Raw genomic sequence first — 24,903 nt, 5'->3', positions numbered from 1 at the left:
AATACGAGTTAAGCTTTTTATATTAATCAAGATAAATGAATGCTGTCAAAGTATTGTTCACTGTTAGTTTATGTTAACTAATGTAGTTAACTAGGGGTCATGTCATGAGGAATCAAATTTTCCTATAAAAACAGTTCATTGTGCAATAAAAACATACTGTATGTTTCAGAACTCAAAACTTTCTCCTCTCTGCAAAAAGAGCATTTGTTGAAACCAAGCTGCCAAAATGACTCATTCTCATATGACTATATGGTGTTTTGTGTGCAAAGAAATACTAGTGCATCTGCCATTGCATATGAAGTGACAGCTGCATTACGAGACACGTCAGAGGATTTATGGCTGGTGAAATCTGAAACGTTTACCATCTACAGGCTTGAATGTATCGAAGGCTGAACCTGAAGGCTGAATGTATTGGCTATACATTACTTTCATCAAAAAGTTTGCCCAAAGGACACTGGTTGGCTGTATAGCTATACTATACTAACTGGCTATGCATAACATGATGTCAGAAAATCCAGCTGTGCTGTTTGGCCATTTAGGCTAAAATACCGTAAAATCGGATGTTATGCACTGGAAGCTTGGCATGGAAAGTTTGCTCATATGTGATGGACTGGATTCATCTGGCGACTGCATTTTCACAGAGGTATGAAGTCCCGTTCTGATTGGCATGTTTTTATTTGTACCCCCATCACATTATTATACAGTATAACTGTCGCTGGAGCATTACAGTCATAAAACAGTGATGAAATAACGACGCTGAGCACTTAAACCTTTCAAATTATGTATAGCTTGTCAACTTCAATAACATTTTTGGATGGTACAGTGTATATATATATATATATATATATATATATATATATATATATATATATATATATATATATATATATATATATATAAATATATATGTGTGTAAACTATGTAAACAATGTTGCAACAATGAGGGTAGGGTTAGGGGTTTGTTCAAATCACTTACACTAGTTCAAAGCAATAGTACGTGATGCTTGACTTATCAAACACCACTAATTAAAGGTGTATGCTTGTACTAGTGTGTGTTTTTCATCTGTGTGTGACACGTTCATTTGGGTTTGTGTAAAAGTGTGTTTGTACCGGTTCTCCTCTGGAATGTGTACAGCGAGCATCTGTAGCGGCTCCAGACACTGCACCATCCATCCGTGTCTCTCACTGACGCGAGTCGTCTCCACCTTCAGGAATGTGTTTGGCATTCGGCTCCACAGCACTGAATTGATGGTCTGGACGTCCAGACGAGGTGGACATTGAGGAACAGGATTCTTGTGCTCACTCTTAAAGATGGCAGAGGAAATGGGCATCGCATTCTGGAGAAGACAAGTTATAAACAAACCATTATTCTGTACGGAATAGTGAAAAGAATTGACCCATTCGCAACTTGACAGTGAGGGAGAACTATGCAACATTTGATGTCACAATGCCACTTCTGGACTTCTGGGAACATTTTTGATTGATGACTCAAGCTGTTTATTGCAGCAAACTGTATAAATAAAGGAATTTGCTAAAATTATTAAGACTTCTCGATGAAAATGTGAGAGGTGCTTGCCGTGACAAAACTCATAACCACAATTTCCCACCAACTGTCCACAGTTGAATGTGCCCACCCCCATGTCAGTTAGATGTTCTGGTGCAGAGATATGGCTAGGCATTGCTATCATGATTTAACATGTTGTTAAGCATTGCTAGCATGTTGCAACCATGTTTTAGCATCAATCTAGGCAATGCTAACATGTTTTAGCATGTAGCTAGGCATTGCTAGCTTGTTGCTATTTGTTTCAAGCATGTTTTAATGTAGATAGGCATTGATAGCGTGTTTTAGCATGTAGCTAGGTATTGCTGGCGTGTTGTTAGCATGTTCAGCATGAAGCTAGGAGTTCCTAACATGTTTTAAAATATATCTAGGCTATGCTATCATGTTGCTAGCATGTTTAACATGTAGCTAGGCATTGCTAGCATGTTGCTAGTTGTTTCTAACGTGTTTTAACATGTAGCTAGGCATTGCTAGTATATTTTAACATGTTTAGCATGAAGCTAGGAGTTGCTAACATGTTTTAGAATGTAGCTAGGCAATGCAAGCATGTTGCTAGCATGTTTTAGCATGTTGCTAGGCAATGCTAGCATGTAGCTAGCATGTTTTAACATGTAGCTTGGCATTACTAGCATGTTGCTAGCATGTTTAACATGAAGCTAGGTGTTACTAACATGTTTTAGCATAGGGGTGGGTGATATGACCAAAATATTATATCACGATATGAGTAATTTTATATCACAACTATATATATCGCAATATAGTAATTTTTTCTTCTTCTGAAAAACCAATCAAAATTGGTTAACATAATAAATAACCATATTGTAATGCCTATTTTTGGAAAATCTAGTCAGTGAAATAAACACTTTTTAAATGAAAACTACTTCCTCTTATATAATTTTCTCTTTATTTTGAACTTGAAAAACAAAGTTAAAAATAAAATAAACACTCAGTTTTAACATAATATCAATTTCACATTATGCCAAATTTCAGTTTGATATGTTAGTGACCAGTCTTATTATAAATGTAGAAAATATTACATATTTTAGTAAAAAATACACAACGAAAATAACGTCTTGCAGAAAATAAATGTAAAATATATTTACAAACACATCTTGCAAAAAAAAAAAAAAATAAAAAAGATAAAGACAGAATTAATGCAGAGCGCATCTTTTGGCTTTCATAACATTCTTTAGTGGGCTTCATTTTAAGGTGTTTAAACAGATTGTTTGTATTACCACAAGTGATTATCGTTGCGCAACAGTTTGCAGATGACATTTTTCTAATCTGTGTCGGCTTTTGTGAACCAGATGTCGCACCTGTTTTAATAACAAGCTCCCCTTCATTTTTGTAACTTTTCTTTTGATCACATCATCAAAAATTAATCAAATGATGGAAACGTACAGATGTGCATTGTAGTCAAGCGCACCTCGGCATGTTAAAGAGATGATCCAGGTGTCTGGATCACAGTGACACTGTCCCAGCAGAGTGTGTCAGTCAGATCACGGTTGACTTCTGCATCCTTCACTGTAGAGTGCTCAGAACCGGCCCGCAAAATCAGAATAGCAAAGAATCAGCCACGAGTTTGTAGGTGCGTTTGAGGCGTTCCCTGATCTGCATAATTCCTTTAGTGAATCTAGTGTTAAACCAGCGCGTGCAAATAACCGCCGAATTCAATCCCCGCGCAAGCCTGGTTTCAGTTTCACGGGAAGCGTGCCCACTGATAGGTACAGTTTGCACACATGGATATTTACATACCGCGATATACATGATATAGAAAAATCTCTGTTGATTGACACTTTATATTATCATATCGCCCAGCCCTAATTTAGCACGTAGCTAGGAGTTGCTATCATGTTACTAGCATGTTTTAACATATTGCTAGGCAATGCTAGCATGTTTTAGCATGAAGCTAGGTGTTCCTAACATGTTTTAGAATGTAGCTATGCAATGCTAGGATATAGCTAGGCATTAATAGCATGTTGCGCATGAAGCTAGGTGTTGCTAGCATTTTTTAACAGTAACTAGTTTTTGTTAGCATGTTTTAGCATGAAGCTAGATGTTGCTAACATTTTTAACATGTAGCTAGGCATTAATAGCATGTTGTTAACATATTTAGCATGAAGCTAGGCATTGCTAGCATTTTTTTAGCATGTAGCTAAGTATTGCTAGCATGTTTTAGCATGTAGCTGGCATTATTATCAAATCAATCAAATCAAATCAAATCACTTTATTGTCACACAACCATATACACAAGTGCAACAGTGGGTGAAAGTCTTGGGTGCAGTTCCGAGCAACATAGCAGTCATGACAGTGATGAGACATATACCAATTTAAAATAACATCAGATTACACAACACAATTTACATATCTAATATACATATAATTACACAACACAATATACAATAATAATATACAATGTACAGTACACAATACACATACACACAATAAAAACACAGTATACAATAAAAATAGTATATATAAAATACACAGTATGTTGTATTGTGCTGTATTGACATTCAGGCAGTCGGATGATAATCAGTTGCCAGTATTGTTAAGAAAAAATATAATTTATGACAGTCCAGTGTGAGATTAATAAGATTAATAAAGTGCAGTGCTGATGCATATTAGCATGTTGCTAACATGTTTAGCATGAAGCTAGGCATTGATAGCATTTTTTAACATGTAACTAGGCATTACTAGCATGTTGCTAGCATGTTTAGCATGCAGCTAGATGTTGCTAAAAAATGTTAACATGTAGCTAAGCATTAATAGCATGTTGTTAACATGTTTAGCATGAAGCTAGGTGTTGCTAGCATTTTTTAGCATGTAGTTAGGTAGCTAGGTGTTCTTAACATGTTTTACCATGTAGCTAGACATTACTAACATGTTGCTAACATTAAGCATTTTTTAACATGTAGCTAAGCATTAATAGCATGTTGCTAGCATGTTTAGAATGAAGCTAGGTGTTGCTAGCATGTTTTAGCATGTAGCTAGGCATTACTAGCATGTTGCTAGCATGTTTAGCATGAAGCTAGGTGTTGTTAGTATTTTTTAGCATTTAGCTAGGCATTAATAACATGTTGCTAGCATGTTTAACATGAAGCTAAGTGTTGCTAGCATTTTATAGCATGTAGCTAGGTGTTCTTAACATGTTTTACCATGTAGCTAGGCATTAACAGCATGTTGTTAGCATGTTTAGCATGAAGCTAGGTATTGCTAGCATGTTTTAACATGTAGCTAGGCATTAATAGCATGTTGCTAGCATGTTTAGCATGAAGCTAGGTGTTGCTAGCATGTTCTAGCATGTAGCTAGGCATTACTAGCATGTTGCTAACATGTTTAGCATGAAGCTAGGTGTTGCTAGCATTTTATAGCATGTAGCTAAGTGTTCTTAACATGTTTTACCATGTAGCTAGACATTATTAACATGTTGCTAACATGTTTAGAATGAAGCTAGGTGTTGCTATCATGTTTTAGCATGTAGCTAGGCATTACTAGCATGTTGCTAGCATGTTTAACATGAAGCTAGGTGTTGTTAGTATTTTTTAACATTTAGCTAGGCATTAATAACATGTTGCTAGCATGTTTAACATGAAGCTAAGTGTTGCTAGCATTTTTTAGCATGTAGCTAGGCATTAATAGCATGTTGTTAGCATGTTCAGCATGAAGCTAGGTATTGCTAGCATGTTTTAACATGTAGCTAGGCATTAATAGCATGTTGTTAGCATGTTTAGCATGAAGCTAGGTGTTGCTAGCATTTTTAACATGAAGCTAGGTGTTGGTAGCATATTTTAACATGAAACTAGGTATTTCTAACATTTTGCTAGCATGTAGCTAGGTGTTGCTAGCATGTTTAACATGCAGCTAGATGTTGCTAAAAAATGTTAACATGTAGCTAAGCATTAATAGCATGTTGTTAACATGTTTAACATGAAGCTAGGTGTTGCTAGCATTTTTTAGCATGTAGTTAGGTAGCTAGGTGTTCTTAACATGTTTTACCATGTAGCTAGACATTACTAACATGTTGCTAACATGTTTAGAATGAAGCTAGGTGTTGCTAGCATGTTTTAGCATTTAGCTAGGCATTAATAACATGTAGCTAGGTGTTCTTAACATGTTTTACCATGTAGCTAGGCATTAACAGCATGTTGTTAGCATGTTTAGCATGAAGCTAGGTATTGCTAGCATGTTTTAACATGTAGCTAGGCATTAATAGCATGTTGCTAGCATGTTTAGCATGAAGCTAGGTGTTGCTAGCATTTTTAACATGAAGCTAGGTGTTGGTAGCATATTTTAACATGAAACTACGTATTTCTAACATTTTGCTAGCATGTAGCTAGGTGTTGCTAGCAAGTTTAACATGCAGCTAGATGTTGCTAAAAATGTTAACATGTAGCTAAGCATTAATAGCATGTTGTTAACATGTTTAGCATGAAGCTAGGTGTTGCTAGCATTTTTTAGCATGTAGTTAGGTAGCTAGGTGTTCTTAACATGTTTTACCATGTAGCTAGACATTACTAACATGTTGCTAACATGTTTAGAATGAAGCTAGGTGTTGCTAGCATGTTTTAGCATGTAGCTAGGCATTACTAGCATGTTGCTAGCATGTTTAGCATGAAGCTAGGTGTTGTTAGTATTATTGTAGCATTTAGCTAGGCATTAATAACATGTTGCTAGCATGTTTAACATGAAGCTAAGTGTTGCTAGCATTTTATAGCATGTAGCTAGGTGTTCTTAACATGTTTTACCATGTAGCTAGGCATTAACAGCATGTTGTTAGCATGTTTAGCATGAAGCTAGGTATTGCTAGCATGTTTTAACATGTAGCTAGGCATTAATAGCATGTTGCTAGCATGTTTAGCATGAAGCTAGGTGTTGCTAGCATGTTCTAGCATGTAGCTAGGCATTACTAGCATGTTGCTAACATGTTTAGCATGAAGCTAGGTGTTGCTAGCATTTTATAGCATGTAGCTAGGTGTTCTTAACATGTTTTACCATGTAGCTAGACATTATTAACATGTTGCTAACATGTTTAGAATGAAGCTAGGTGTTGCTAGCATGTTTTAGCATGTAGCTAGGCATTACTAGCATGTTGCTAGCATGTTTAGCATGAAGCTAGGTGTTGTTAGTATTTTTTAACATTTAGCTAGGCATTAATAACATGTTGCTAGCATGTTTAACATGAAGCTAAGTGTTGCTAGCATTTTTTAGCATGTAGCTAGGCATTAATAGTTTTTTTCTTGCATGTTTGGCATTAAGCTAGGTGTTGCAAGCATTTTTTAGCATGTAAATAGGCATTAATAGCATGTTGCTAGCATGTTTAGCATTAAGCTAGGTGTTGCTAGCATGTTTTAACATGTAGCTAGGCATTACTAACATGTTGCTAGCATGTTTGGCATGAAGCTAGGTGTTGCTAACATGTTTTAACATGTAGCTAGGCATTACTAGCATGTTGCTAGCATGTTTGGCATGAAGCTAGGTGTTGCTAGCATTTTTAGCATGTGACTAGGTATTAATAGCATGTTGCTAGCATGTTTAGCATGAAGCTAGGTGTTGCTAGCATGTTTAGCATGTAGATAGGCTAGCAGGTTTTAAAAGCAAAAGTGGAGAGTCATTTTTGACAATGAGGATTCACTCACCTTGATTTTGCTCAGTTCAAACTGGAACAGACTGGAACTCGTTGGCCGTACAAACACAGCAGGAAAGAGTTTAGTACTGGGCTCCACCTGCACAGCAAATACATCACAGGCTGTTATTTTACAGGAAGACTGAGTTTAAATTGATCCAAAGCATCCGTTAATTGTGTCTGATGAACCTGATATGAGCTCGGAAGTTCTTTGCCATTGACTGTGAAAGCTAACAGCCCCGTTGCCAAATCAATAAGGCATCCAATCTCTAGATCCACATTACTCCTGCTGGTGGAATGAGCAGCACTGTTGACATCACCACCCCAAACCATGTAACAGTTACTCCTCTTCACACTGTCGGATGATGGGAAGTCAGGTTAGTGTGTTTCATGATTCGTCATAAAGTACAGTACAACTAACGGCGAGTGCTCACCTCTCGTGCACGCGGCCCCTCTCGTCTCCAAGGGTAACCGTTACAGTACGGTTCTTGCCGAGATTGAAGTGGTTGCTATAGTAATGGTAGTCAGGGGTGACCCAACCAACCCACACGCATGATGGATCTTGACCAGCGAATACTCGCACTGAATAATAATACTGCGGAATAAAGACAAAAGCGCTTATTCACCTATAACATCAGTCACTTTACAAACTAATGTTATGATCAGAATCAGCTATATAATTACCTACTGAGAATTTTTTTTTACTGAGTTTAAAGTAATTTTGATATTTTCTGATATATTAATATATTAATACATATTAAAACTACAGTCTTGACAAACACAAAATAGGTATCATTTGAAATCTTATATGCTCTATTTTACAATGCATATAGACATTATGACCAAAATTGAACAAGTGCTTTGAAATTTGCAGACAAATCAGAAGTGTTACGTTTTAATAATTCATTAAAAAAAATTGCACTTTACATATTATTGCAATCAGTAAAAACATTAATCTCATCAAATAGCCATGTGTCATATGTTGTTGAAAAGCTCTTAAAGAATAGAATACAACCAGCCTATTTGTTTTACTCACAGACAAAAATATAGCGAGTAATAGCTAAGTACATGTCTTTGACAATTATGTTGGTGTTGCTTATATGCCGCGTTTCCGCTTATAAATTCACAAAAAATAAAATATCACATACCATTAATTAGAGGAGGTGATTATTTTTCAAACGAGCCCATACACAATATAATCAGATGTATAGATCATTAGATAATCCACATGAAGCACAATGTTACATATGACCACCAGGAGATGGCGCCAAATACATGACACAGACTCAATGATGACTCAAATGACACAGAATGAAACTCATTCTGTGAAATCTCATTACTAAAATCATGTCTGCATGCTATGCAAACCTTTAGTCATTGTTGTGTTTGCATGTGTAATTAGTTCTTATGTACAATTATTATGTTTTATTTGTTTGGAGATGTTTTTGGACACTACGATAAATTATTTTTGTAATGCTATAACATTTGAATATTTTGTCGTATCAACACAAATTTTTTCTTAGATACAGTTGACATGATTGGGAACAAAACAAAAGCAGTTTTTGGAGCCACCTTATTTACACCCAGAAATATATAAATGTCAAATAAGAAAAAAAGTAAATATTTTGCTCAATTGTTTTTGTGATTTTTCAGCAGTTTTTTAGGCTGAGAGTCTCAGAATGTATCATAATCTATATCATTAAAACAAATGTTTTCTTTTTTTTTTCTTTTTTGTCGAGTTATAAGCCTTTAATTTTGGGGATGCCACTGAAACAAAAAAATCTTTCAAAACACTTTCAGAGCTTAAAGGATTAAACTTCAAATTTGTATCACCTCGAACAAGCTTATTTGTCAATGACCCATATATATAGTTATTATTTATTTTATCTTATTTTGATTTCTGCCACAGAAGAACATACAGTAAACCACATAGCAACTCAAGAACCCTATTAAGAAAGAAAAAAAGGGGGGAAAGTAGAGAGAACTTACTGTAGTGATGTTGCTGTAGTCAGTTCTCCTTCCTTCATCTGAGTGTTTCATTGACTTCACGGGATACCTTCAACAAAATTCAAAAGATCAGAATTTTAGGGGCCTGGGTATCTCAGCGTTTATTGACGCTGACTATCACACCTGGAGTCATGAGTTCGAATCCAGGGTGTGCTGAGTGACTCCAGCCAGGTCTCCTAAGCAACCAAATTGGCCCGGTTGCTAGGCAGGGTAGAGTCACATGGGGTAACCTCATCGTGGTCGCTATAATGTGGTTCTCGCTCTCGGTGGGACATGTGGTAAGTTGTGCGTGGATGCTGCGGATAATAGCGTGAAGCCTCCACATGCACTACGTCTCCGTGGTAACGAGCTCAACAAGCCATGTGATAAGATGCGCGGATTGACGTCTCAGACGCGGAGGCAACTGAGATTCGCCCTCCACCACCCGGATTGAAGCGAGTCACTACGCCACCACGAGGACTTAGAGCGCATTGGGAATTGGGCATTCCAAATTGGGGAGAAAAAGGGAGAACATTTTAAGTAAAATACTTTGGGTGGGACATTCTCTTGATTCGTTCGATGTACGATGTATGGTTCACGATTCGATATAACAACACTTGAATGACAAAGTTTGACAGAAGATTTGGTTTACTTTTTAGAAAAATGTTTCAGCAAAATGAAAATGATAAATTCTCATGAGAATAAAGCTCTCTAATTCAAAATATCCTCAAAGTTTAAATAATAAGAGTTTCTCATGTATATTTCACTATAAGAAAAGGCAAACAAACAAACCTTCAAAAATAGTTACTACTGATTGATCAGGTACAGAAGAAACAATATAACTTAACAGAACATGTTTTATAATTTGTTTGTTATAATCACATTTTAGATTTTAAAAAATGAAAATATTCTACATTCTATCAATTAACTTTATGTCATGAAAATACATACTGTATATAATAATGATATGAGCTGTCACTGTTTGAAATAATGTGTAAAATTTACATGTATTTACATTTGACAGTTTACATTCACTTGTATAACATGCACAAAAATGGTACTGTCTCTTTAAGAATGCAGGCAGTTCAACGAGCATCTTATGGTTCAGCGCACATTAACGAGAGAGGAGTCGCACGGTTTATTTACCGCATCCATGCTATAGGTGTGATTCAAATTAATGTTTATTTTTACTTTTTAATAAACAACTGACTGTAAAGAACTGAAATGATATTAAGAAGCATTATTCAGTGAAAGTGGAGTGTGTGGATCTCATCTTTGATGGACACCTTTAATTTCAAGCACTTTTCTAACAAAACATACTTCAAGCACTTCAAGGACCTCGTGAGAAATCTGTAAATAGTGTCGAAAAAAGCGACAGAGAGATTTCGATGTTTGACGGGTTATTTAGTTTATGATCACATGGACATAAAACAATGTTACAAATTTCAAAATATCAAATTATGTCTCGAGGTTCGTCATTAATTTTGGTTTGCAATATTTTGAAATTCGGTATATTGTGCCATCCCTTTAAAATGCATTGACATTTTATTGATTAGAACTCAGAAGCACAAACTAACAACGTCCTACTGAAAGGTTCTGGGAGTTTGTGGTCTTCATCTCCGACCTGTGTTTGAGTTTGAGCGGTTCCTCCTCATGCACTCCGTTCACGTGAGCGTAGATGCTGCTCTTGAAGCTGGAGTGAAACTCGACGGGCATACTCAATCTGCAGAACACCATGTCAGCGTTACTGTTCTGAGTGCCAAACATCTTATGGGAGACCTTCAGACACGGTGGGCTGTCGATAGTCCCGTCGATTCTGGTGACCTGCAAACATGACGAGAAGAAGACTGTGAGATGTTCACTTCATCTGTGGCCATTATGGAACCTAAAAGAGGTAAGATAGTTTGCAATGCATCAGAAACAAAACCCGTTTATTACGTTTTTCAATTAAAAGGTGCATTCTTGCTTTGGGGAATTAAGAAGGTTTTCAATCAATAATCATTAAGAAAAACAAAACACAATCTGACAGTGAGTGTCTGGAGGCGCTTGTTCTTACCGCTATGTGCTTGTGATCTTTTGGCACGTTGAAGAAGGTCGGCAGACGTTTACTAAACCACATGGTGACCTCACGATTCATGTTGACGGCAAATGGTTCAAAGCCCTCCTGCAGTCCACACATGGTGTAGTATTTAAACGTGCTGGCGTCTTTACCGAGATTCATACGACCAACCTGACACAGACCCAAACTACACACGGGGATGAAACCTAGAGGGACAAGAACCAAATAAAAGCATACATTAGACCCTTTGGAGTTGCCTGTATTTATGTATAAATGTATGTCTGGTTTGATCTTTATCTTAGTTACAATAATGAACAAACACAATCTGTTTTAACTAATAACACACAAATTATAGTGTTGATCTTGTACATATTGCATACATCATTCAAACATTCACAGTGTAGGTTGGAAAAAGTATGTGAACCCCTAGGCCAATGAAGCAACAAAAGCTAATTAGAGCCAGGAGTCAGTTAAACGTGGCATCCAATTAATGAAACAAGATTGGAGGTGTGGGTTAGAGCTACTTTGACTTATAAAAAGCACTCAAACATTTTGAGTAGTCATAGATGGGCTTTTCTGCTCTTTAAATGAACAAGTTTGTCAACAAAGTAAAATGAGCACACTTGCATCAGAACAGTCAATTATACTGTATAAGGTCAATTAAATCAAGGGGTGTTTTCTAACCATCATTACTGTCAAAGTCAGCGAAACAGAGTTCAGAGCCCTTGTTAGTGATCAGGATTTCTCCGTTGAGGGTGAAGATCATTGATTTGTCCTCCATGTTGATCATACAGCCAACCACGTCACCAGCGTGCCAACAGCGGCCAAACAGACGGCTGCCCATGTGGAGCCGATGACCCTGATCAACCCAATATTGATAAAAAGAAATAACAGAACCGACTTTTGTGCTTTAGCTTCTAAATGTCACTAATATCACATATCTGATGATAATTAACAAGGATCAGGATAATACAAATTCAGGATGCATGTACAGTGAATTCAGCTTACTGTAAAAAAACAACAAAAACACTGATATTGAAATTTAAGAATTGAAGAAGGAATCTTAAACTCACCCGATAACCATCAAACACGTACGCCTGATCATCTGTACCGAGTTCTACATCAGGTTTACAGCCGGGTCGAGCCCACCCGACCCTCATGTCTCCTCCCGTCACCGCCTCAAACTCAAAATACCATTTACCGGTCTTCACTGCGTATGTCCGCTCCACACGGAAGAACCGGATCTTATCAATACTCAACCGCTCCACCACATGACCTGATGAGGGAGAGGTCATAGAGATAAACAGGTGGCATTATAGAGTACAGAATAAAGTTGAAGCTAGTAAATCTATCCAACTCTCATTCTGTGTATCAGTCCGATCAGATCCAGACACACTTAAGTCATGATGTTTGAGAATTGAGCTGAATGATCATCAGTTTCTACTCATTTAACAGCTATTTGAAGTAATCCTTCCCTAAATTCACCTAAAACACACATTTAGCTAATTAACGCTTAACTGATAAAAGATCATGTGCAACTGAAGCTTATGTTAACAAAAAGAAAACCTTATTTTGGGCTCATTAACATTTGCCTTTTCCTTTTTACAAAAATAAAAAATGATGCATCATATTTAAATAAATAATTTACATAAATATACATTGTTATTATTTGTGTGGGTGTGTGTAGTATAATAAAATATTTAATATCAGAATATTTAATAAATATTTTTAAAGATTTTAAGAAATCAATAATAATAAAAAGTGGTAAAAAAACATTAAAATAAATAAATAAAAATGTGTAAAAAATAAAAATAAAAAATGAATACAAAAATAAAATGCTAACCATAAAAGTTAAACGGCATGCTTTAAAATGTGAACACTTGGGAGTTCATTTCTATTTACAATATAAGAAAATAATAATAACAAATATACATATATATATATATATACAGGTGCATCTCAATAAATTAGAATGTCGTGGAAAAGTTCATTTATTTCAGTAATTCAACTCAAATTGTGAAACTCGTGTATTAAATAAATTCAATGCACACAGACTGAAGTAGTTTAAGTCTTTGGTTCTTTTAATTGTGATGATTTTGGCTCACATTTAACAAAAACCCACCAATTCACTATCTCAACAAATTAGAATACATCATAAGACCAATAAAAAAAAACATTTTTAGTGAATTGTTGGCCTTCTGGAAAGTATGTTCATTTACTGTATATGTACTCAATACTTGGTAGGGGCTCCTTTTGCTTTAATTACTGCCTCAATTCGGCGTGGCATGGAGGTGATCAGTTTGTGGCACTGCCGAGGTGGTATGGAAGCCCAGGTTTCTTTGACAGTGGCCTTCAGCTCATCTGCATTTTTTGGTCTCTTGTTTCTCATTTTCCTCTTGACAATACCCCATAGATTCTCTATGGGGTTCAAGTCTGGTGAGTTTGCTGGCCAGTCAAGCACACCAACACCATGGTCATTTAACCAACTTTTGGTGCTTTTGGCAGTGTGGGCAGGTGCCAAATCCTGCTGGAAAATGAAATCAGCATCTTTAAAAAGCTGGTCAGCAGAAGGAAGCATGAAGTGCTCCAAAATTTCTTGGTAAACGGGTGCAGTGACTTTGGTTTTCAAAAAACACAATGGACCAACACCAGCAGATGACATTGCACCCCAAATCATCACAGACTGTGGAAACTTAACACTGGACTTCAAGCAACTTGGGCTATGAGCTTCTCCACCCTTCCTCCAGACTCTAGGACCTTGGTTTCCAAATGAAATACAAAACTTGCTCTCATCTGAAAAGAGGACTTTGGACCACTGGGCAACAGTCCAGTTCTTCTTCTCCTTAGCCCAGGTAAGACGCCTCTGACGTTGTCTGTGGTTCAGGAGTGGCTTAACAAGAGGAATACGACAACTGTAGCCAAATTCCTTGACACGTCTGTGTGTGGTGGCTCTTGATGCCTTGACCCCAGCCTCAGTCCATTCCTTGTGAAGTTCACCCAAATTCTTGAATCGATTTTGCTTGACAATCATAAGGCTGCGGTTCTCTCGGTTGGTTGTGCATCTTTTTCTTCCACACTTTTTCCTTCCACTCAACTTTCTGTTAACATGCTTGGATACAGCACTCTGTGAACAGCCAGCTTCTTTGGCAATGAATGTTTGTGGCTTACCCTCCTTGTGAAGGGTGTCAATGATTGTCTTCTGGACAACTGTCAGATCAGCAGTCTTCCCCATGATTGTGTAGCCTAGTGAACCAAACTGAGAGAACATTTTGAAGGCTCAGGAAACCTTTGCAGGTGTTTTGAGTTAATTATCTGATTGGCATGTCACCATATTCTAATTTTTTGAGATAGTGAATTGGTGGGTTTTTGTTAAATGTGAGCCAAAATCATCACAATTAAAAGAACCAAAGACTTAAACTACTTCAATCTGTGTGCATTGAATTTATTTAATACACGAATTTCACAATTTGAGTTGAATTACTGAAATAAATGAACTTTTCCACGACATTCTAATTTATTGAGATGCACCTGTATATATATATATTAATTCAGATTTTGGGTTAGGGTTTGAGAAATTGTTATTATTGTTACTAATATCACTATTATTATTATTATTAGTATTATTAATATATTTTGTATTTGTATAGAATAATAAAATGCAGCTTAATGTTATTCACAGAAATATTTTAAAGATTTTAATGAATGGATTTTAGAAATAAGTGACAATTTTTTATTTTATTTTATTTTTTTATTTTTTTTAAAGTGTCAAATTAATTTAAAAAGAAGAGAAAATTAGAAAAAAAAAAAGGTTAGAGAAACCAAATGTGAACACTTGGGAGGTTTTCAGTTTAGATTTTGTGTTAGAGTTAGAGTTATTATTATTATTTTTTATACTAAATTATATTTTTTAATTTGTGTAGAATCATACATCTAAATTTTATTCACAAGTCAGAATATTTAACCTTGTGCGACACCGCTTCCACATGCGTGGACGTTGTATTTTGGCTTCGCTATACACAACGCATAATTTCATTTCATTTAAACCGACTGATCTCAGTGCTGTTAGTACAGGATTAAACTTTTGATGCACGGAGTCATGTGACAAAACAATATGGTGCTGACCACAGCGGAGTTTATCTTTGGGAGAAACAGCAACAAAACTACATCTGGTAAGAAACCTCATTAAGTTTTTACAGTGAAACCTGTTTGAGTCAAAAGATTAGAGTCTCTAGTTTCATCAGATGTGACATTTTAAACATTTCAGGAAATTATCACGAAACAGCACGCTGTAAAACACAATGACCATGTTCGTTGAGCTGCACATAAAACAACTCTATTAAACAGTCAAGTATACTGCAGTTTCGTCATGCAGAGCGTATCATTAATAATTCATGAACATTTTTAACCTAGGCAAAAGTTATATGAAGTTTAATGAACCTGTAGTGCGCATAAAACATCACAAAACCTCTTCTTGCAGAAAGAAAGATTATATAATAATATGCAATATACGATCTATGATATATGACAGACAGGCCATCAGTGCCATCTGCTCTATACTATTTTTGGGAGTAGTATACACCCCCATAAAGCGGCAGATACTCTGGGAATGGTGATTACTGCTTTTGGAAAAGGTTATGAGGCATCAGTGTATTACTCCCTGCTAATTCAGAGTCTGGGGGACGGAGCTTCAACTTCTCTCAAGAGATTATGGGAGAAAGATTTAAACTTTGTATTGGAGGAGGAATGTGGGCTAGGATTCTAAAAAACATCAAGTCTGTATAGAGATGCAAGGGTGCGCCTTATGCAATTCAAGATTTTACATCGATTCTACTGGACCACCTCTAGATTGTATAGGCTTGGTCTTAAAGACACACCCACCTGCTGGCGATGCCAATCAGAGGATGGAGACATGGCCCATGCTTTTTGGTGTTGTGTTGAGATCCAAGAGTATTGGTTGAGGGTTCAGAGTTTTGTGTGTGACGTGTTGGGCACTCGAGTTTCGTTTTGCCCCAGACTCTGTGTTTTAGGCGATGGGGCGGTCATTAATATAGGGGATAAACACATAAAAAATTGGGTTCTGACCAGTGTTATGATCGGCAGACAGATCATCCTTAGCGGATGGAAGTCGGCTGGAGTGCCCTCATTTCAAGAGTGGTACACAGAGATGGGCAGGGTAGCGGCATTTGAGGAGATGGCATGTAGAAGGCTGGGCTGTATGCTCAGATTCAGTTCAAATATCCTTTATTCACTGTCTGTGTATTATCACATTGAGAATTAATGGATTCATCCAAAAACTGAAAAATGTGTCTTTTAGAGGCTTTATATGGAGGATGAAAAGAAGGTGCATTTCAAACTGTTCTGAGACCAGTGCAGACAGACCGCACACTGGAGGTTAAGTCATTCACTAAATAGGGAGCAAGGGAGCATCCTATAGCTCTCTATGCAGTTAAGTGCATTCACTCCTAAAATCTGATCAAAAGTTCAGTTTCAGGCTGCAGATGATGTTTGGATCACTCAACATGTTTGACAGACATGTGACAATGATAATCAGTACATAGATTCAGAATTTATAATGTATCATTTTATTTTAACATGGTTGACAGTGATTGGATGATGCTGGACATTACTTTGAATCAGAATTAATTATGATAATTTCTGATGTCTCAAAAACATGAATAATCAACACTCCTGCAAACATAAGAAACTATTTGATTAACAAATCTGGCTTTCTATAGTTTGGTATTATTTGAAATTTCACAACTTAGTCCCGCTGTCCACATATGATGACATACATTTTTAGGAAAACTATTTTTTCATTTATTTTTTGCATGTTCATTAGGTGCTATTAGTTGCAAATGAAAAAGAAAAATGGAAAATGCACACAGCAGTCACGCTCGGTCTCAGGAGGTTAAGACATATTTTGTAAGATTTTAAGAAGTGGCAAATAGAAGTGATTTTGGATGCTTTCAAATGTGAACACTCTATTTCTAAAAACAATTAGGATTTTAATTAAGATTTTGGGGCATAAGGACTTACTATAAAAAAAAAAGTTTTTTTTCTCTCTCAGTTTTATCACATGACTCTGAATTAAGTTCTCACCAGCATCTTGGTCAGGCGGCTCGATGTTGTATCCGTATCCAATGAGAGTGCGTATGGCCTCCCTGAGGCTGTCACGGTTCGACTTCTTGGTGCGCTCATCGAGTAAAGCATATGGCACCAGACGAGGGTTACGCTTGCTTTTCACATCCTGTGGACAGAAAACATGCTGTGATTGGTCCTGGGGGAAAAACACACTCTTTGAATGGATGCTGACTGCTTTGGGATAATTGAGAAATACTGTAAATTGTCCATTTGTGTTTGTTATGATGTCTTTGATTAAATCTAAGTGAAAAACAATGCACAATTACACCTCTTGCTTATATTGTTTTGTTTTGAACAATATTCAGAATCATTAGATTTTTTAAAAGAAATGAAATGTAAAAGTAATGTAAAGCAAATGCATCACTTATTAATGTTGCATATTATATAATTATCACAATAACAAAAAATAAGCCAATAAAATTCACACAGGGTCAAAGAGGTTAGCACCTGTTGTATGCCGTAGGTCCAGCCCTGTTTGATGCGGTCTTTGGCCCAGACATTATGAGCGTTCTCCGCCAGTTTGTCCACCAGCAGCTCCTGAGCCGGGGTCAGTTTCACATCAGACAGATCCAGCGGTGTGGGTTTATATCCATTAGACATCAAATAGCTGTACACAAACCACACAGAGAAAGAGATTTAGAGACACTTCTACATTATACAATTAAACAGAAAATTATCCACACTATAAATGGAGCTAGAAATGATTGTAACTTTTACATCACCGGATGAAAAGTTGTAAAGATTCAAGAGAAAACAGGTGTCTTCCATTAACACTGTGAGCTCTGATGATGTTTTGAAAGATTTCCTATTTCAGTGGCATACCCAAAATTAAAGGCTTATAACTTTAATATGTGTGTTTGGAATCATTGTAAAGAACAATTTTCACAACTTTTAATGATGTAGATTATGTTGCATTCTGAGACTCTCAACCTAAGAAATTACTGAAAAAAAAAATTAAACCAATTTTTTTCTTATTTGTCTGATTTGACATTATATATCTCTGGGTGTAAATAAGGTGGCTACGAAAAACTGCTTTTGTTTTGTTCCCAATCATGTCAACTGTATCTGAGAAAACATTTGTGTTAATACAACAAAGCAATCAAAAGTTATAGCATTACAAAAATAATTTATCATAGTGTCCAAAAGCCTCTCCAAACAAATAAAACATAATATTTGTACATAAGAACTAATTACACATGCAAACACAACAATGACTAAAGGTTTGCATAGCATGCAGACATGATTTTAGTAATGAGATTTCACAGAATGAGTTTCATTCTGTGTCATTTGAGTCATCATTGAGTCTGTGTCATGTATTTGGCGCCATCTCCTGGTGGACATATGTAACATTGTGCTTCATGTGGATTATCTAATGATCTATACATCTGATTATCTTGTGTGTGGACTCGTTTGAAAGATAATCACCTCCTTTAAATATGTGATATTCTATGTCCCGTTTATTTTTTGTGAAGTTATAAGCGAAAATGCAGCATATTAGCAACACCAGCATAATTGTCAAAGACATATACTTAGCTATTATTCACTATATTTTTGTCTGTGAGTAAAACAAATAGGCTGGTTGTATTCTACTCTTTGAGAGCTTTCCAACAACATATGTCACGACTATTTGATCAGTTTGATGTTTTTACTGATTATAATAATATGTACAGTGCAATTTTTTTTATATAAAATATAAAAAATGGAGCACTTCTGATTTATCTGCAAATTTCAAAGTACTTGTTCAGTTTTGGTCATAATGTCTACATGCATTGTAAAGTAGAGCTTCTAAGCTTTCAAACGATATCTATTTTGTGTTGGTCAAGACTGTAGTTATTCATATTTCAATAATTATATTTTTTTCCTGCCCATTCAAGCCTAAAGGGTTATAACATAACCCTAAAATATGGCTAAATATAAATCACATCGCCTGTGATTATCAATATCCATCTAGTCTATTGGATTAATCTGAGAGATTGTCATTATAAGCTGAAAACTAATTTCATCATTTCAAGTCACCATCTGTTGTCTCACCACACCATCTGCAGCTCATGATACTGCATTTATAATATCACACAGTGTCTGTGGACTTACTTCTTTGGAAGTTTGAGTTTCTTCAGTTCCTCTTCAGCATTCAGTTTCACCTGAACAACATGACAACCCAAAGCCAGTACAGTCCTGAAACACACAAAACCACAAATTAGATTGTGCGCTGTTAGCTATCTGTGCCGAGACTTCCATCCCAGGAACAGTTTGTTATCGAACCGTTCCGAACCAATCTCAAGTGGAAATGCTACTGGAACTGACTCAAGTCCCTCATTCGAGTACTGTAACTCTATGGGATAATTTCACCTGTTTTATTGTCTGGCAGGTGAAAATCATTCGTCTTACTCTTGGTAAAATTCGAGTCACTATGTGCAATAGTAAAAGTGATTCTTAACTTAGTAAACAGCAGAAGTGTTTATGTTCTTTTGTTCTGTGATGTACAGCTGCACATAAAACAACTCTATTAAACAGTCAAGTATACTGCAGTTTCGTCATGCAGAGCGTATCATTAATAATTCATGAACATTTTTAACCTAGGCAAAAGTTATATGAAGTTTAATGAACCTGTAGTGCGCACAAAACATCACAAAACCTCTTCTTGCAGAAAGAAAGATTATATAATAATATGCAATATACGATCTATGATATATGACAGACAGGCCATCAGTGCCATCTGCTCCATACTATTTTTGGGAGTAGTATACACCCCCATAAAGCGGCAGATACTCTGGGAATGGTGATTACTGCTTTTGGAAAAGGTCATGAGGCATCAGTGTATTACTCCCTGCTAATTCAGAGTCTTGGGGACGGAGCTTCAACTTCTCTCAAGAGATTATGGGAGAAAGATTTAAACTTGGTATTGAAGGAGGAATGTGGGCTAGGATTCTAAAAACATCAAGTCTGTATAGAGATGCAAGGGTGCACCTTATGCAATTCAAGATTTTACATTGATTCTACTGGACCACCACTAGATTGTATAGGCTTGGTCTTAAAGACACACCCACCTGCTGGCGATGCCAATCAGAGGATGGAGACATGGCCCATGCTTTTTGGTGGTGTGTTGAGATCCAAGAGTTTTGGTTGAGGGTTCAGAGTTTTGTGTGTGACGTGTTGGGCACTCGAGTTTCGTTTTGCCCCAGACTCTGTGTTTTAGGCGATGGGGCGGTCATTAATATAGGGGATAAACACATAAAAAATTGGGTTCTGACCAGTGTTATGATCGGCAGACAGATCATCCTTAGCGGATGGAAGTTGGCTGGAGCGTCCTCATTTCAAGTGTGGTACACAGAGATGGGCAGGGTAGCGGCATTTGAGGAGATGGCATGTAGAAGGCTGGGCAACCTGGATTTGTACATCAGGAAATGGAGCAGCTATTTAGCCGTTTTGGAAGGCTCTCGGGGAGGGGCAGTGGAGAGAGACTAGTGGTTTTGGATGTGTGTGTTGCAACCTTTTTGTTTTTGAAAGTATGGTTTTTTTTTTTATGTTTCGAAATATTTTCCGCTGTTTTATTGTCAATTTGTATGTTTTGTCAGTTGGCTTTTGACCACTGGGGTGCTTGTTTGTGTCGGGTGGGGGGGGTTAATGTTCGGGAGGAAAAGTTGTGATTTCATGTGGTTTGATTCTGCATTTTCTGTTGTGTCTATTTGATTTGCTGCATGGAATCAATAAAAATTGTTAATAACAAAAAACAAAACAAGGATGGCATTAAATAATTAGGGTGACAGCATTAAAGGAATATTTCGGGTTCAATACAAGTTAAGTTCAATCGACAGCATTTGTGGAATAATATTGATTACCATAATATCAATTATTTCAACTCGTTCCTCCTTTTCTTTATAAAAAGCACAAATCTGTGTTCCAGTGAGACACTTACAATGGAAGTCAATGGGGTCAATTTTTAGAGGGTTTATAGGCAGAAATGTGACGCTTATAATGTTATAAAAGCACTTACATCAATTCTTCTGTTAAAACTCATTTATTATTGGAGCTGTAAAGATGTTTAAATTCATTTTAGAGTTTGTTGACATTACATTGCCATGCATTAAGTTGTAATATTGGATATAACTTTATGCAGAAAATGTTAATAAGTGATTTTATCACACTAAAATCATGTTCACCCCTTAAACTCTGCTGCATTTTTGGGCTGCTGCCCGCAATTTTTCACACTAATTTTTAAAAGCTCACCATTCACATATACTTTGGACAAATTGCAAAAAAATTGGTCTAATTTTTCAGAGAACCACCTCAATTTAAAATAATTTAAAAAAAGACTCCAATTATTAATAAATAATACTGTATCTGTTTTTAATCTTATGATAAAGTTTTTTGTTGTTGTCCTAACTTTGCGAACATGTAATTCTGGTTCTGTTCACTCTACCTCACTTTGAAAAGTCTCATTTTATTCCACTAGATGGCAGAAAACACTAGAAAAAATAATTTATTTCTCCATCACATTTCATCACAATATACAGATCTGAAATGTAGGTGGCGCTCTAAAGCATTTTAACCTTCACAGGTGTGCTCGTCCATAGACATTCAGCACCACCCTTGTTGTTTCATTGAATATCTCGGCCTCTGAGTGGACTAGAAGCATAATCTAGGTGTCATTAGAAAGCTGAGCTAACATTTTATCATTAATAGTCGAAAACATATTTTTCTGATGATTTGTTTTGCATGCTTTTGCTTCTGGATAACATATTTTGTTCTGGACATCTAAGATATAACATTGGATTATTCACACAAACAAGCTCACAGACAAGTAAACAATGGCTAAATGTTTTTAAAATCTGCCTAAGGTAAAAGCAGATATTAAGTTTTTGGCTATTTGGGGCTTACAGCAGCAGTTATCAGAGCACAGAAGAGACATTTGTATTTGATGACTTACAGAAATCATATTTCACTTTGTGATTCTTTTGAAAATTTTTTGAACTGTGGTATTAAGGCAACAAAATTAACTGTACAGTCACATTCATGAGAATGAGAGCTTTCATTTGATATATGACATGTCCATTTAGGTGCTATGTGAAGGACTTTTATTGTAATATTAATATTTCTACCTCATCACCTCTAGGGGGCGCTAATTTTCAACGCAAATGATTTGAGGCCTTATTTTGTTATTTTAAGTAACAAATACAGAAGTGATGGTTATCTCTAAAAAGTTCAGATTCTAAGCTTTCAAATGATACCTCATATGCCTGTCTTATGAATACGGATACTTTAATGTTTTAAGCGTAAACATGTTTCATGATATACCGCCCCCCTTTGGACCCGCCGGCTTATTATGCAGAGGCAACAATAAGTAAACCATTCTTAAGTAAATCTTCTCAAAAACCGTAAACATTGCATCTCTGTGACACAACAAAATTCCCCTGTTTGTTTTTAGCAACTCGTCCAGCCTAAAACAACAACATTAACTCAACCAATAGAGTACATTGGGGGCGGGGCTCTCCGTTTGTTTGACCAATGGAACGGAGAGTGTTTTGCAATATTTATTTTTGCAATTCCATTCCATTTTAAGGCTCAAGTGAATCTGACTCCAGCCAGGTCTCCTAAGCAACCAAATTGACCCGGTTGCTAAGGAGGGTAGAGTCACATGGGGTAACCTCCTCGTGGTCGCTATAATGTGGTTCTCGCTCTCGGTGGGGCACGTGGCGAGTTGCGCATGGATGCCGCGGAGAGTAGCATGAAGCCTCCACACGTGCTAGGTCTCCACGGTTACACGCTCAACAAGCCACATGATAAGATGCGCGGATTGACGGTCTCAGACGCGGAGGCAACTGAGATTCGTCCTCCACCACCCGGATTGAGGCGAGTCACTACACCACCATGAGGACTTAAAGCGCATTGGGAATTGGGCATTAAAAATTGGGGAGAAAAAGGCTCAAGTGAATCAGTGAATCATTTATGTGAACTAGTTAATTTACTTGAACTGTCAGAAAGAACCGATTCACATTAATGATTTGGATTTCCCAGTGTTGCATTTGAGAGTGGATGGTTTAGGTCAGTGTGCTTGATTACTCCCTCGACTCCATTGCCGCGTTCGCAATATAAAGTGACATATTTAGTGTTTTGTGACAGTACAGTGCTACTCATTGGAAAATGAAGCTCATTACCGGAACTGAAAGCGTAGTTAAGCCAATACTGCAGGCCATGAACTGGACATGATCTCTGATGTAAACATCTCTTGAATGACAAACACGTGTGTGCTGATCTTACTTGAGTGTTTCTGTCGACATCTGTAAGTTGTAGTTCTTCTCAGTTTCAGGCAGTTTGGAGAATTCCACCAGACATGGGTGCTGACGCTTATTATCTTCTCTGATCTGAAAATCAACATCAACCATGACTAAATACAGACTGCTGGACTGAGTACAGGGTTGCCAACTTTGTCACCTGGTTGGAGTGAGATTTTGATGACAAAACAATGGCGTAATATTCTAAAACCCAGCGGTATCGGAACATAGTGTGTGTGTATTTGATAATAGTGCTATCTTTCATTTCTAACACCACAACAAGACCTTATCAAACCCTACAAGGCAAATGATGATATGATTTATTTATTTATTTATTTTTTGCTCACTTTTGCCAATTTACCTGGCATTTGCCCTTTGAAATAAAATCCATACAGTATGGCAAACCTGGAGTTTTCCTGGGTCAAAAAAATTGTCTTCGGTGGTTGTATAGTCAGCCACAAGCTCAAAAATGATTGGTTACATAACTGCAATTAATGACTAATTAACATAATTATTTAATTGCATTTCATGTTTACATTGTATATCTGGAACCTTTTGAATGTGACAACTTTTCTCCTATAAAATGCTAAATGAGAAAACATACTAAACTAACTTAAATGTAATAACACCTTATTATTATATTGTATATTCTTTCTGGCTGTATCTAGAAGTAGACTGAAAACGTTTGTTTCCTTCTGAAATATCGTTTTCCTTTTCTGTAACTACTATGTACTTAATTATTTGCTACAATGTATTTATTATGTACATATTTGTTGTTGCGTTGTACTTACAGTACATTTAAAGTACCTGCATTTAATTACACCTGTAGTTACACTGTTACAGACACCTAATATAAAGTGTGCTCAGGCTCATAATAAATTACAGTAAGTCGTCTCTTAAAATATCTTAAAGCAGACAAGGTCAGTTTGTTGAGTATCAGACATCATTAGAACAGTAGATAAACTTTGTCTGTAATTTTTCCAAAATTCACGGAGGTCCAGAATTGTTCATTTTAGACTGTATTTGCCCTTATGAATGTTTAGACTGTTATAGTTCTTCCACTGTTTAACTTGCATTTGTAATAATTAGGTTATAACCACAATGGATGACTCCTCATTACTTTGGTTAATAGAAAGACTAACGATTGTATCTGTTATGAAAATACTAATAGCCTAAATATGAAATGAAAACTTTTCTGTCACTGTGTTACTACAGAATAAACATGATACATATTAGTTAGGGCGATGATGTGTATTTT

General features: G+C 36.4%; 1 protein-coding gene across 1 annotated transcript in view; it reads right to left on the bottom strand.

The window, feature by feature from the left end:
* The window catches only part of LOC127455157 (ryanodine receptor 3-like), a 201,482-nt gene that overhangs the window by 104,301 nt on the left and 72,278 nt on the right, over window positions 1-24,903 (bottom strand). The window contains exons 23-35 of the mRNA XM_051722783.1: window positions 23,632-23,735; window positions 19,465-19,548; window positions 17,821-17,980; window positions 17,332-17,479; window positions 12,306-12,508; window positions 11,917-12,091; window positions 11,230-11,438; window positions 10,798-10,997; window positions 9,177-9,243; window positions 7,622-7,782; window positions 7,377-7,542; window positions 7,201-7,287; window positions 1,111-1,337 (exon numbers count right to left, since the gene is read on the bottom strand). Coding sequence (XP_051578743.1) covers window positions 1,111-1,337; window positions 7,201-7,287; window positions 7,377-7,542; window positions 7,622-7,782; window positions 9,177-9,243; window positions 10,798-10,997; window positions 11,230-11,438; window positions 11,917-12,091; window positions 12,306-12,508; window positions 17,332-17,479; window positions 17,821-17,980; window positions 19,465-19,548; window positions 23,632-23,735 — 1,991 coding nt within the window. The remainder of the gene's footprint in view (window positions 1-1,110; window positions 1,338-7,200; window positions 7,288-7,376; window positions 7,543-7,621; window positions 7,783-9,176; window positions 9,244-10,797; window positions 10,998-11,229; window positions 11,439-11,916; window positions 12,092-12,305; window positions 12,509-17,331; window positions 17,480-17,820; window positions 17,981-19,464; window positions 19,549-23,631; window positions 23,736-24,903) is intronic.

This window comes from Myxocyprinus asiaticus, chromosome 17 (genome assembly GCF_019703515.2).
Source record: "Myxocyprinus asiaticus isolate MX2 ecotype Aquarium Trade chromosome 17, UBuf_Myxa_2, whole genome shotgun sequence".
Lineage (NCBI taxonomy): Eukaryota > Metazoa > Chordata > Actinopteri > Cypriniformes > Catostomidae > Myxocyprinus > Myxocyprinus asiaticus.
Note: the sequence above shows the minus strand (reverse complement) of the source record. Positions and strands in the feature narration are given on the sequence as shown.